Source organism: Ips typographus, linkage group LG6 (genome assembly GCF_016097725.1).
Source record: "Ips typographus isolate SLU linkage group LG6, UJ_Ityp_2.0, whole genome shotgun sequence".
Lineage (NCBI taxonomy): Eukaryota > Metazoa > Arthropoda > Insecta > Coleoptera > Curculionidae > Ips > Ips typographus.
In genome coordinates this window covers 6,210,557-6,226,136 of record NC_138427.1, presented here as the reverse complement: position 1 = coordinate 6,226,136, position 15,580 = coordinate 6,210,557, and the positions used below count along the sequence as shown (strand labels likewise).

At 34.0% G+C, this 15,580-nt stretch overlaps 1 protein-coding gene across 12 annotated transcripts in view; it reads right to left on the bottom strand.

Annotated features, from left to right (window-relative positions):
• LOC145730567 (uncharacterized protein CG43867) overlaps positions 1–15,580 on the bottom strand; it is a 90,533-nt gene that overhangs the window by 27,051 nt on the left and 47,902 nt on the right. Inside the window, exons 1-2 of one of the 12 annotated variants that reach the window (XM_081981831.1) lie at positions 7,983–8,127; positions 6,844–7,185 (exon numbers count right to left, since the gene is read on the bottom strand). The exons of 9 other annotated variants lie outside the window; for them this stretch is intronic. In XM_081981831.1, coding sequence (XP_081837957.1) covers positions 6,844–6,951 — 108 coding nt within the window. In that variant the 5' untranslated portion in view covers positions 6,952–7,185; positions 7,983–8,127. Of the gene's footprint in view, positions 1–6,843; positions 7,186–7,982; positions 8,128–15,580 lie in introns of those variants that run through there. 2 more of the 12 variants (XM_081981830.1, XM_081981832.1) reach the window with 2 other exon arrangements.

The following is a 15,580-nucleotide window of genomic DNA, read 5'->3' as shown; positions in this document are numbered from 1 at the left end:
AATAGTTTGCAAATTGCAAGCCTGTCTATCAACCTCAGAGTCATGTTTTAACATATTATTACACTGTAGGTACAATCTTAATCTTTGCTTTTAACATGGATATGTTAATCAAACCGAGTTTTAGTGTTTTTTTAAAGAAGGTGTCCTGGCGTCCTAAGTAAATATTTAAATTGAAACACTTCATTTAATTTGGAGCGAGGAAGTAAAGCTTTTAGTAATGTATGAGTGCATCCTTTATTTTATTCAGAAAGTAAAGTTGGGAAGCAAGATTTAGGTACACCGAGGTTAAAGTTTCTGAAAGTTGATGATGAACTTGGGCGTAATTTGCGAATATTAAATTAACGCTCAAAATCTGCCGTGTCTAGTTTTACGAGTTTCCAGTTACCTCGCGGAAAATATACCCTACAGACGGGAAAAGTGATACTTCTGTCTGCAACCACGTGGGATTAAACCTCACCACACGTTTGCACGTCAATTTTCGTTAGAACATTTACCAGTTTCTAGAACTCAATTTGTTAGCACTTTTCGCGATTGTAAGCTTAGAGAATTTTTAGGAATTACATTGAAGAGAGCTGATATGTGCCTATCTATATTGTGAGTTTGGAAAAGACTATCAAAAGTTACAAAAAATTGTTCATCAACAAGGTTGCAACAAATTTAGTATATTATTCAATTCTATGAGGGATTTTTATGACTGAAAATTTCCCGTCTCAACAATGGATATAAAAAGCAAGGTGAAAACACTATACTTTGTCCACAAGTATTCATTGCCATAGTTTATTTATTTCCTTACAAAGTTTTTAATTGAAATTTTGTTATTTTGACTGTAATAATTCAATAGTTATTTGCACTACAAGAAAGAAAATTGAAGCTTTCTAAAACCAATGTAGTGTTATTACTAAGAGTATGTTTGTGGATTTGTCACAGATTTAAAGATCCAATTTCTGTTAAATGCGTGAAACGAGATCAGAAAATGATGTCGCATTTTAACTCATTAAAAAGGAAGTGCATAAAATTATTGATAAAACAGATATTTTAACTAAAACAAATCAGAAAAGAACTTTTACCTGCATTTTAATAAATAATGCAGATATGAGAGGAATGTCTTTTTTCGGAATATTAGCCACCAAGTACCCCAAATAACTGATTTTTCGTGGGTTATATACAAGGAAGAGGCACAATCCAAATGATCAAAAAATTATGATTTTGCAGATTCACTTAAGGATTGCACGTTTCTTCTGTTACACTTCTTGTCGATGTAGACAGGGACTCGCTGAAAAACCATGGATAATGATGCTCTACACTGTAGCAGAACGTTATTTACTTAATAAATATCCGAGAAACGTGAATTTGCAAACGAAATAATACTGAACCTCAATTTGTTCAGTCCAAAACACTGTTAAAAGAAACACTTTCCAACTGGAATATTGTATTGTCATGTCACTAACTGTTAAAAAAATGTTGTCTTTGGACAACGCATTAATTTTCTGTAGAAATGAGACCATTAAATAACATTTATGTATGATCTGTATAATTATAACACAAATTTTGTATACTTTAATTACTGTTATTGGGCAATTAAATTAGATTAATGGTGACAAAAATGGTGGCAAATGCAATCACAATCATTCACCCTATTACCGCATTATGGCAAACTATAGAAATTCCGCTGCAGTAATAAAAGGTAATTGACACGCTATTTGCTTTTATTGATACATCAAGGGGTTGATAAATGATTATTGGGTTAAAATTACTCAGCTGGGAATAAACTGATGCTGGGACTCTGTATAATGGCCCCTTATTATTTGTTTCCACCGTCGGCGCTATTGAATCAAATATTTAACGAGCAATGGTAATATTTCAACGTCTGATTGAATTGGCCTCCAACAATACATTGCCAGGCCATTCCGGTCTATTGCGGCTCTTTGCCAAATTAATAGATTTATTTGGAAATTCTTATGTGTACCGTGGTCGTTCGGGGGGTTTGATTTAAAGCCGGTTTACACGAAACGTATTTTTTATGGCTTTGAGTTGTGGGTATAGTGCAGGTGAGATTAATGGACCGATTTGCCAAGTCTTGGTCGAACTGGTAACGTAGGGAGTAAAAATTGCCGAGAGAAGTGTTGATAGAATGTGACAGAAGAAGCTGACAATCGCAGGTTTCTGTCACATTCTGCATATCTTTCTCCATTGTAACTCTATTCTTTTCAAGAATACACACCCAGAAGTCGGATGTCAAATTGACGAATATTTCATTTCGAATTAATTTGGGACTGATGGTTTTCCATTATTCACTTAATCAAAGTTAAGAATCTGACGTAGAGCATAATATACATGAATAAGGAATTTAATATTGTAATGTACGCTGAATAAACATTGGGCACTACTCGGCCTTTCGCTGCGTGACGTTTGAGATAAAGGGCTCAAATAATGGCTTTTTGGGATCACATTTCATAACACACCGATGTAATTACATATTAGGATAATGGGTAGGAAAACGTTTCTTTAATCGCACAACAATCGCATTAATCAACCTGTCGTTAAATTGTTTTATCACAACTTCACTTTCAATTATCATCTTAACCTTGCCTTACGAAATTACTATGAAAATAGAAAGTAAAATGGTGCAAAATAAGAAAAAATAGGTTAGGACATTATTGATATCATAATAATTTCTTTCTTGATGTATGACGAGGGTTTATCAACTTGACGAAGTCATGAAATATTCCGGGGATATCCCAAAGCCAGTCCGATTCACTTTAATATTTGACTTTCCCATCGAAGCTTTCCACTCTTGTCGATGAAAATACTGGACTTGCCTGAAAGTTAAGCTATAAAACACACAGTGAAACTATCATTTCTAGCTGCCATTACTAGCAGCTGTCGATTCGCATGCGAAAACAGCAGTCGAGGATATACGGTCGCCAATATTGAATGAACATCCGGACGAATATAGGAAAGAGTCGGTGTATTGTCAAAGTGCAGTTGGAAACATTATTACAACTCGGTGAATCAAAGAATTTTAAAAAAATGTTGTGCAGTTAATTGTTTTACTTTTAAAGATTAGTGTTATTCAAGAAGATTTATACGTAATTTTTTTACAGTTTAGAGTGAGTTTCCAGTCTCCTGCTTCTATGGTGTCCTAATTTCCTGGATGATTCTCACATAGTTCATTGTACTGATCCATGTTGCTTTTGTCTCCTTTTTTTGTGGTGTCCATTTTGCAGCTAATTTAGATATCCACTTATCAAGGCGCTCACGTTTAATGACAATTGACAACTATGTGTCTTTGACGTATAAAAAATGTTATTAACATTTCTTTTGAACGTGTTTGGCAATCGCGATTATTATAATTTAGAAATGGTTTACTATTTCAGTAATTTACGAACCATCATGGTGGGAAATTACGAATACATCATGGTGTGGCACGAGACGGAGTCTTCTACCGTCCGTCTTACATAGACATATTCATATTTTGCTTTCATATTCCTGCGTTGTATTTTGTTAGATTGGTAATTGTGTAGAATTAAAAAGTATAAAAACAATTCATAAAGAATAAACTATTCAGTCTGGAAACAACACAAAATAATTAAGTTTTTTGCACTTGTTGCTTTAATAACTATTTTAAAGTTGAATTCATACATTAAACATTTGACTTGTACCAGCTATTTCATTTTTCATTAAAATAAATTCCCTCATATAAAATCCACACATTATTCATTCTACGCATGGCAAATTAATCAGAAAAAACTGGAGCTGCTACAGCCCAAGGTAAATAAATTTAAACTTATCTGCATAGAGCACGCAAAACACGTTTTTGCATTGCGTTTTGCGCAAATAGAGTCATTCTTCTGGATTAATTGTAAGCTTTTTCATCATGGAAAATTCGACTTTTGTGTTCGGACCATCTGTTCGCGTGCAAAGTCGCCGTAAATAACCAACTTACGGCAAAAAGAATTTTTGCATTTAATAGAAAGCAATGAATTACTTTGGCTTGACATAATTGTACCGTGTAATTAAAACGTGTAGCACCGGTTCTGGTGGTTGTTAACAAAAAGTCATTGACATTCAGTTTTTAATGTGTCTGAGTCTTGAAGCACTAAGAATAAAATAATTCACAGTGAAACTACCACAAGTTTTAAAACTTTTCTAAAGCAGTTATTTGGGTTTTATGATGCTGCTAGAATTCTAATTCGCCTGCAAAGGACGTGCACTTTAGAGCGAGTGATTACAGGTTAAAATGATGTAGTGGCTCTATCAAACTGTGCAAACACGTCGTATGCAAGCGGCAACTATTACAAACATGTCACGAACTAACGTATTCTAAAAGACAACAATTTTATCTAAACATGAGTTATGTATTCATAGTGCCAGAACTGAAAACATTCCATAACACGAGGAAAACGTGTGGGTTTTGTCAAGCATTTGTTGCAATTGACACGTAGTAGATCACGCATATCCCTGAGAAATTGGCTATCCCTTTTAAAATTTATGATGCCTTTGGGAAGGGGTATTATTTATAGGAGGCATCAACATACCGTGTCCACGTAAATGGGTTTTGTTTATAGAGTTCCGTTTCAAATTGTCAACATTTATTTTTAAAATGTTTGTTGGATTTGTTTTGGTTACGAAAGATCTCACGTTCCATGTGCAGTTTGGAATGCTTTATAGGAAATAGTTGTCGAAGACGTTTAAAATTTAGTGGATCTTTAAATTTTAAATTATACTTTCAACTGGTCAATGGACGTTTACAATAGTAATAGTTTACAATATAAATACTTTTTATTGTAAAGGTTAGATGAATTGAACGATGTAGGCCTCAGAAGGTGTAAATATCTCAAAAATTGCAGGGAAAAAATTAAACGGTTTAACAACTTATTATTACAAGTTGCCAGTCTCCACAGAAGAAACTGCAGGCCTAAAACGAGTCATTACACAATACTTTTCTTTCATTAAGTTAGTTAAAATATTATGATTTAATTTAGTTTAGAATAACCATTTCAGATGTCCTGGATAAAAAAAGAACATTAAAAATCTGTTTTTTGTTCAATGTCTTTTGCAATTACCTTTATTTTAAGTGATAAATCAACAATAAATAATTTTTGTTATCAAAGTCTTAAAAAGACATTATTATCAAGTGCTTTACTAAGTTTGTTCACGAAAGTCAGTCTTCTCATCATTCGTTTTGACCTGGTAAATTAGTTCATTTGGTACCTACGAAGCTTGTTGTTAAGGGCTTGAAAGCTTTAGGACAAATATAAAATTATAACTCCACATTTTTTCTAGACTCTGCACCCAAGATTTTCCATGAGTTTACACCTAATTACGTATTGATGGATGTTATCTATTGTGACATCAAGGTTCTGACCACCCGGCTTAGATGACCTCGTTTAATACGTAATTAAAGTGATATCGCATGATGTGTCATTCATCAAATAATGTGTTGACGATGTCATTAGGACAATACCCATGGCCGTTATAGGAAGATCCTTGAGTTATAATCAATTGTCCTTAACCACTAGATGTTAGTTTTTTAATAATCCAGCAACATGTTGTTAATTTTTAGTGTATGATGTTAAGTTAATTTTTGCTAAACGATAAATGCTCTAACCTGCACAAGGCTTTACAATTTTCAAGATCGAGAAGTATATCCTTGTCTTTCCTTAGTGTAAATCACTTTTCATTAAAGTCTCACAATCCACTTGAATTTGTAGTTGAATTCCACCAAAAGACAGGATATTCACTATGTACTCGAATATTCTTGTTAAAGTCTTCAATAACTATAGAAGATTGAATTGGAATTGTTGACTTCTCCAACCAAGAAGACAATAGAATCGTTAAAATTGTGAGAGACGGAAAACCACACTCTAGAAGACCGCCAAGCAGACCACCAAAGAGGTGGAGGGATAGCTGATATGTCGACGTCGCAAGGAACTCCTTAAAGCTGGAAGAACAGGCTGAAAACCTATTTGAACAAGAAGAAAAGACTTGTTCTGATCTTTAAGCATTGTGATAAATATTATTAGCACTACGTTCCTCATTCTAGATCAGCTTTACTTAACTTAATCCGAGGTGATACATAAAAAAGGATTTTATTGTATTCTTAAATGGAGCCGAGAGTGATAATCAGATGATGAATGATCGGATAATGCTGAAAGCCATCAAAATGGTTAATTACTAAAACTCCGACATTAAACATTAATTAGCACATGTGATGGTCATATAACAAAAATAATGTGACTTGTCTAGAGGTGCTATTCGGAAATGATACTTCTATACTTCTATTATAGATGATACCAAAATATTACTATCATGTTATATAAGTATTCCTTAGAGAACGTTCCTTAAAGTATATCTAAGGAATATGATAAGAATGTTTTTTCAATGTCATGTTGGACTTACCATACTCGATAATAGTTTTCACTAATGTCTCGAAAGTTTGTTTGTTGTTGCAACTTCGCTAGGCAATAATAAAATATTGCCCATCTCATATTGTAATATACTATTTTAGTACTTTAAAAGAATCAATATGATCCTCCTACTCAGGAAAATCGGAATACTCTCTGACTTTTGAATAACCATAAATAATAATCCCTGAGAAAAATATGACTCTCTTTAAAGTTTTACTGGCATCAAAACATCAATAACAAATTATTATATACTTCGAAGAAAAGATCATATCCTCGGAAAATAGGGCCACAGGCAGTTAGTAAACGAAGCCCGCCCTCTGGAAAATGTAATATCTATAAACAAGCCACCGCAAAAGATTAACTTTATTGTATTAAACCTTGAAAGGGTCGATGGTCAGAGGCAGGGCAAAAGCAAAACAAGAACAATATTTACCTTCCGCAGCATGTCCTCGAGCGAGTCCATGTCGGAGCTTCCGTTGTTGTTGTTGCTCGGCTGCACCATGTGTAGATAAATCCCCGGCGATGATGCCCTCTTGTGCATGCACACGCTCGATTAACCCCCTCTTTGTGTCCACCTCAGCTTCGGCTTTACGTTCACCCTCCTGTTTTCCACACTTGTCACATTTTCATTTTACACACCTTATTTGTAAACACTGAATCACTGCTTCGGACGGTTGATAACGTTAAGCTGCGCTGATGTTTATTCGACACTTAAAAGCCACTAGGGAGGAAAATGTTCACTGATGGTTTGGTCTCGTCTCTCGTTTATTACTCTCTAAATAGCGGAAATAAGTAATATATTGATTACCACACCGTATCCTGGCTCAACAGAGTTTATTTAGAAAATTTAAGAGACACTCTTTTTAAAGCAGGTTTCTGTCGATTTCAAATATGAACATGTCATTATTAATACTTTATATGACCAAGTGAATAAAGTTCATACAAAGTCACATAGAGTAACTTGTTATACAGGGTGAGTCAAGATTAACCGGCCAAACCTCTACCATGTTTAGAGAATTGGATTTTAAACAGAAAGTTGTAATAAAGTTGAAAATGCGTTGTTACCGAGATACAGGGTGATAAAGTAACAATTCCCTATATTCACTAAATTCATCATCTTCTTGACTTTTCTTCCTCTTAAAGCTTAAGCAAACATAAATACTCTATTTACATCAACCAATAATAATATAAACAAAATAAATAAAAGCATTATTGATTAGTACCTTCTGTGAATAAAATATTTCGCTTGCAAAGATAAAAAAGCAGTCCACAGTTTTCCCTGTTTAGTTAGAAAAATAATGGTTTCGGAAAAAGGAAGCGAAATAATTGGTGGAAACGGTTTGTAATCTCCACATAATTTATTAATGTGCTATTAACTAGAATAAGCACACAACCGCGTTTTAGGGCTTATGTTTAGTTGGCATTTATGCGCTTGTTAAAGCTAATGGTTTGATAATAATAACGCTGGTAAACACTAAAAAATGTAGTTTTACTAATTCCAGCAGAAAATAATGCTTTAGTTTTAAATTTAAGGAAGAGCAATCTTGACCTAGGATCTATTTTGGTATGAACCTGTTTGAATAACACAATCTACACATTACACACTACACCGGAGACCGACGACACTAAACTGTTTTATCTAACAATTGTAACCTATTTAGAGTATCCGGTGGGATCATTTGTTCCGAAATTAAAATCGACGAAATGCACATTCTGGCAATATGTAACTAACTGACACTAGTATTTTTGGTAGACCAGGATTTTAAAATTGGATTCGTTCTAAATTTAAATTTCTTCTTCCGCTATATTTTTTATTACATGTCATGAGTGTAAACGAGGTTTAAGTGCCCGTAATAACAGAAGAGCAAAATCATAAAATTACGGGTAAGCTGGATGAGTCAGGGCATACAATTTTGAGCAACCTGAACGTAATGATTTACTATTCCTGGTTAATCAGTTTTGCTGCTGTGGATTTGCGGTGAAATTTTCCGTCAACATCACAGAGAATTTCAGTTTTAAAATCCTGCACATCAACGAGTACATTTTCCCATTTCGCTTCCAGTCTTGCATGTTATTTTTTGGCTACACTTCCGGAACTACTATGGAAAAAAGTCAACAAAACCTAAAGTTTTAATTGCGTTTAGATGGAGACCTATTCATACGATTTGATTAACTTTTGTGGAAGTTTTGATTACATAATGCTCAACTTTCAGATAAATTGGACGAAAGCAATTTTCTGTTAAAAAAGTCGTTGTTTTTTATTGGACGTGAAGTTTCTCATTCACTGGGTTTTTCCTCAAATATACATTCAAATTGTCTTTTCCATAAATTAATGTATTTACATCAAAAACTAAATATTCATCAGAAAAAGAAACACTTATCTCTAAATCTGAATAGCGTAACATAGAGCGGAAGCCCTTTTTCCATTTCTAATCCCTACTAAATATAAGCTAAAAGCAAGCATTTCCTGGCGAAACAAGGTTATGATTAATTTATTAGGCCCTATTAGGTGCAAAGGGAGAAGTAATATGATTTGTAAAACAAATTAGGGCCATATTGCCTTTTCATGCAAGGGTCTTGAGCCTGTTAGAGCGGGGCGGGTTAATACGTTCCTATCTAAAGTTGTAAATTGTATTTTGATCGGGTTATTCTCTGATGCGTAATTGGGGGTAATTGAGGTAATCACTATTTCGGTTTGTGTTTCGCTATTTGAACAGAGATTTTAGTTTTGATTGTATTGTACGATTGATTTTTTACAATTTAAAAATTTTGTGGAACCACAAGGGCACTATTGAATCTCTTTGAAATTTGGTACACCTGTAAAATGCAATTTCTGATGTACAGGGTGCTGTATTTTCGTTGGTTTGACATGCTACAGGGAAAACGGTAATAGAAAGAAAAAAAAGGTAGCATAAGTGTGTAGAGTACTTTTTCCGAGCTCAGATGACTGACAAAGTAAATAATAACTAATAATAAACTATTTTTGTATTATTCAGTTTTGTTAATTTTACTACCTCTCTCTAGACGACATCATACAAAAAATATGTAGTAGAATCCAAAAATACGATAAGTACAGGGTGTCCCATTTAAAATAAGCAAGTTAATATCTACTTCCGGTTAAACCGAAAGTGACAAATAATTAAAAAATATTTCCAGAAAATTTCCAATTTCTAGAAATATTTGTTCCTAATAAATCTTTTATAAATGATTTGTATAAAAATATAAAAAGAAATGTAAATTTTTGTTTTGTTTTACCTTGGCCTAATAAAAAAGGCTTTGCCTTAACTGTCTAAATTAGCAATTTTTAATGCTTATGTTAGCTTCTATTTTAATAAAGTAACAAAAGTAAAAGCCCACCTTCTAATTCCATTTAATTCTAGACGTAAGAGGAAAATAAACGTTGCTGGGGTTTACATGTAATTAAAAAAAGTACTAGAAAATTTTACTCTCCAGTGTCCCTGCAAGCCACAATAATGGACAAGAAACCAAAAAAAATTAAAAGTTAACACTTATCCACAGGGGAGGAAAATAGGTCGGCCGCCATGAGGAATACTAAATATCGCAGAAAAAGAAAAACTTCGCCACCTGGAAAATGCTAGGAAAAACCCATTATCGGCACGTCGCTCCACTGCAACTTCCACTCTACTTTTCCACCCATATCCAGAGGAAACAGAGATAGAAACAAAGTTTAGGTTTAATTTGATAAATGCGCTCGAGCCATTATCTCAAACGAAACTCGCATCACTTATACTCCTGCTTATTTTGTCAATAAAACACATCGTATCTTTTCGTTTCCTACGAATGTGTATCATCCAATTTTCTCGCCCGAGATAAAAATGTATATTACTCCGCTCGTTGAAATGTTGGATGTGTTCCACGTACCCTAACGAATCTGAAAGTATCGCATTAAGCCCTTAAATAAAGGAGTCTTTGGTTGGCAAGTTGTTTTTTTGGTTCGTTCTTTTCAGTGGCGTGCACACTTTTAAAATAAACTGTAAATTTTATGCCAGGATCGAGATTTGGTATGGCTTTAAATTGAAAACCTTTTAGGTACGATTTACGACTATTTCCCCACGGGAAATGTAACAGTCTTTCTACTTTCTCAGGTCACGGACGAACAACTTATTCTTGAATTTCTGCCAACTAATGCGGAATAGAGATTATAGGTATAAGTTCTACTGCATTCCCAGTTAAGGAACTTTTAATGCGTTATTAAAGAAAACTGTAATGAATAATTAACTTAACTCGTTGCCAGCTTGAATTTGTATGCTGTGATAACGCAGAACCAACATTGTTTGAAGATTTACATCTTTATTATTTCTATTTGTGGGATATCCGAGTGGGAGTCGCACGTCAGCAAAAAAGCTGCAAATCAATAACTCGTAGGTCTGGTGATATATTGAAAAACCTCGAATCTTGACACTCATTCAGAATGACAAATAGGAGTTCACATTTCTTCATACATACAATTTTATTACTTTTTTGTTGGTTGAGAAACTAGCTTATCCAGGAAATTTCTTATTCTGTTCTGTTGAGTTTTTGTTCAGAAAGCATTCTGCCATAAGTGAATTAATCAATTAAAAAAAGCAATTCAAACACAATCTTTATCTGTCACATACTTGTCGTTAAATTCAAATAGTAAAAAAATCAGACTAAAGGTGTGAAGAATTAGACAACAACCATTAGGTTAACCCAGAAACATTACAAATTATGATTAAAGTCTAAAAACTAGTATTAGCACAAGTCAAACAACAATACGTTCTGAATTATAAATGTGAGAGGGTTTGAATCAGCCAGGTACCTTAAGCAGTTTTAATACGTTTCATGTTGCAACATGCAAGTTTGGACTCTAATTTAAAGCTACGGGTTAAATTAGCTTCTAAGTTAAATGCACTAGCGTAGTCTTGAGAAGCTTTGCAATTACCGTCCTATTCTCAGAATTACTAGCCAAGGTGGCATGCCTAATGCGATTATAAGTTAGATTGAGTACAGTGGAGACTACATGCAACTTTGCGCAAATTACCTTACAATAACCTGCTTAAATGGTGTTATAATTTTAGCAAAAAGTCACCTAAAAGTACAAATACCCTATGCAATTTGGATAAGATATTAAAACAGCAATTTCAGCTTTGACCTAGTTAGGAATTTACTGATATGCTTATTGTGTTCCTAGCAATTGAGATCTGCTGATGATAGTTTAAATATCAATAGGCACGCATGTCCTCCAAGATCAAATATTCAAATCAACGATGAGGTTGTAATGGAATGGCTGGTTAGCTTAATTTCAGATGCATTTCACGGAAGGGTTGAAACTATGTGGGGCAGCTTAATTAATATTAATGAAAGAGTAATTTAGGCCGACGTGAATGGTTAGATGCCTACCGCTATCTTCATGGTTAAATACCTTGCCAAAAATTATGGCCTCGCTGGGGATTTATTAATTCCATAGTCGTTATGTGTAGACTTGATTATCTCGTAAGATCTGAAATATTTGCTTCATCAATTAGAAATGTCACCGTCAACAAGAAGTTTGCTTTTATTGTCTACCTTTGATTAAATGGATAGTTTCAAATTAATAGTTTTCTTAACACTCACTTGTTTGAATAAATCCATTAATAAGTACTAACTAATTGTTTCGTAAGGTACGAGATGATAACGTGAAAATTGTTTAAAGAAGCAAAGCTAGAATGTCTGAAAAAATCAAAGAACTTGTACGAAAGAAACTTTTTGTCTTGTTTTGTCTTGTCTTGCAAAACAAAACAATTTTTTCCATTAACTCTGGCTAAAAAGTAACAAAATCAGTTTGACTTTGGTTGAATGCATTTTTTATCTCCATCAGTGCAATTTTTGACTTTTGTAACATTTGGTTTTGGATTTCTGACTTAATTTTAGTTTATTTTACAAAACACAGACAAATACACAGTTGGTGGGTAATGAAGACCAATAAAATAACATAACAAATTTACGAATATCTAGTCCTTCTTTCAATATGTCAATGATAACTAGTTTTTCTCAACTCTCTAGGAAAACACATTGTTTCCGTCATGGTGAAGGTAATCTTCCATTTTCAACCCTCTGTAAGTAAAACACTGTTCACTACTCTTATGACAAAATACCAAATGTCGTTAGAAAGTCTATTAATAAAGCAACTGCAACTTGTTGCAAGACTAATAAAATTTTACCAAACTTCGTAACGCCACAGCTTAAAAAGTTAAAATTGTAAATTGATTTCTAAGGAAGTTCCCGAAATCAAGTGTCATTTCTGAAGATGAGTTGACGCGAATCGCTCGAACAGGAAATAAATCGCAGCCAACCCTTTTCCTCTAAGTCGTATCATGAATATTGAATTTAAAACTTCCTGAGCGTGGAAAAGTTTTCGAAAGTCTTTTCGGCCCTTTTTTCTTCTTACTGGTGCCGGGCAATTTAAATAAAATCTGGGGGAGAAAATTGCTTTTATTAATGATGTTTACCGCCACGAAAACGTTTGATCCGACAAGAGAGAGAGAAAAGCGATTTTAGGAAAAACTTTGTTGATCTTTTTAACCTCTTCTCATTTATTAAATAAACAAAGTTTGTTTTTAATAATTTACCGTTCCACTGTTCTTGGCAGTTCAGGTGAATTTTAATGTCTGGACCTGGAGGCAGTTTGATGAAAAACAACTTTCGGATATTTGATGATTTAATTCCTTAGAACGGTTGTCGCTTTAATTACCGCCGTACGACCTACTTAAGGATAAATAAAATAAATAACGATAAAAGGTTTGGAGCATCAAAAGACCAATCGAAACGATGGTCGCCGAATAAACTCTGCATATAAAACATTTCCGGTGTTCCCAATTTATACCGGCTCATTTATCTATTCTCGTACCTCACTATTTTCCGAAATTTACCGGTCTTTAATAAAAAACGTTGGAGGGTGTCCAACTTTTAATTTATCGAAGGAAATTATGAACTGAAATTTTCAGTAGGTGGATTTTCTTATGCAAGTACTAAAACACATAAAATTTTGATTTGAAAATATTACTACGTAATATGTGTTTACTACAGAATAGAACATAAACCACTCTTTTCGTCTTGTGAGTTGAAAAATGCCTAAATTAAAATTTTAACATAATGCAGGTGTAAGTGCATTTGAAATCTTGTTCAAAATTTACAACCACATTCTCGACTTAACATGTTTATTACCAGTGACCCGGAGTGGAGTTTCCCATTCATTTTATATACTTATGCTTTTAAACCACAACCGTATACGTGCTTTCTCCATTTTAGAGTTACCTACTTTACGGACGAGAGCAAAACCAACCAATTTATAATTCCGAGAGGAACTATTTAATATTTCTCATTCCTTACAACATACAGGTCCTATGGTAATTATATAGGTTCCATTTAGGACGCAGAGGCATCATTATTCAAACATTTCAAAGGGAGTGTTAAGTGCAACATCGTGTATGCTGGAAAGGGACACAAAAATCATCGGTCGTTAATTATTTAAGTAAACCTTTAGAGAAAAGCCATTTATTTTCTGACGAAGTTTTGATGTTGAAAGTGGGGCATTTCGTGCAAACCATCGTTATTTGCAATGATTAGTGGTTTTGGTGGGTTTCATTTCAATGAGTTTGGCGTTTTGAGGGTTGATGCCTTCAGAACAAAAAAAAAAACGCTGATGGAGTTAAGTGCAAATAAATCAACGGAAGTTCTTTTAGGTGGAGTTTCAACATTAGCATCATCACTAAATTTCTGCTTAAAGAAAAAGTTAGGTAACTTTCAAGGTATAGAAGAAACGGAAGACACCGTCGTTAAAATTTACCATTTTCAATGGAAATCTGCTGAACAAATTTTAAATTACCTCTCGCACTATCGAGGAAAGAAAATGGGTCCTTATCGAAGAATTGTATAGAAAACGTAAATTTAAATAGCCCACGAAAGGTGCCTAACAGATAAAAGACAACGTTTCCGAGTCATCCTAAAGGCGCTTCACTGTCAGAAGTTAATTACTCCTCTTTAAATTATCTGCTTTCATTACAGCGTCCATCTACAAAATTGTAATTGAATTCGGGATGAATGGTAATGTTTAATTTTCCATGTTGCAAGCAGAATAATAATCTTCTGCTTTTCCACCTTCATAAAATTTAATTGTTTTTTCCTTCTTTCTTATCTACTGTCATTACCTAATGTGCCGTGAAGATATAAACTAGGACAACCAGAAGTAAAAGACTGCTAAACGACACTCACCCACTTTCATACAACCGATTTGATGTAATCAAATTCCGATTTGGGCTCCCCCTATATAAAACGGCACTTCTTTTGTGCAGTTCATTATTCCTGAGCCACATCGGCCCCTGCTCATCACCACGCCACTGATTTTGCTAAATATTGATCAGACCGACCCATATTCAGCAGCTTTTGCCTGTTTGTATTGATGGTTCCGCTACACCTCCAGTTGAGTGTCAGTGGGCCAACGTTTTTCCCTTATCAATTTATTAAAGTGTGACTTTCCTGGTTTAGAGCTTTACTTGCCCCATTCCCGATGAAAAACGTGTCTCGCTATTGTCGTCAACACTAGCTTTTTCGGGCTTCGTCGAGTTTTCCTTTGAAGTTCCCTTCTCATATTCTGCTTGGAATTTTGCAGGTTATTACAGATTTTCAAGTCGTTTACAGAGATTCCTCATCTTTTAGGTATTTAATTTTAGTCCCAAAATGATGCTTTATACAGTCTGGATGGTCAGAAGAACCTTGGAGATTAAATATCAACCAGAAGTATTGGTTTCTAACATTTTGCGCTGGTATGCATGATTTTAGTAATTATTTTTTTAAATAAATTGGACCATCCCCCACTAAACAAGGACAAAAGAAAAAAGAACGCTCTGATAGAAAGAAATATGTATACAGAATTTAAACAGATTAAAAGGAGTAGATAGAACAAATATCATGTGAGCGAAAACAGCAAGCTGAAAGAAAAGAAACGTGGTAGAAAAATATTAGTAACTATCAATCAAAGTGAATAAAAGGAGAAAAAAAGAAAATCGAGGAGAACCCAAAAAGGATGATAGATTGAAAAAAAGACACAGAGAATAAAGAAATGAGACACTTTGAGTAAATAGACCAATCAGGATTTAATCTGTTCACAATTTACTCGAATCTGTATTTTGAAGAAGAAAATGGTTTATATC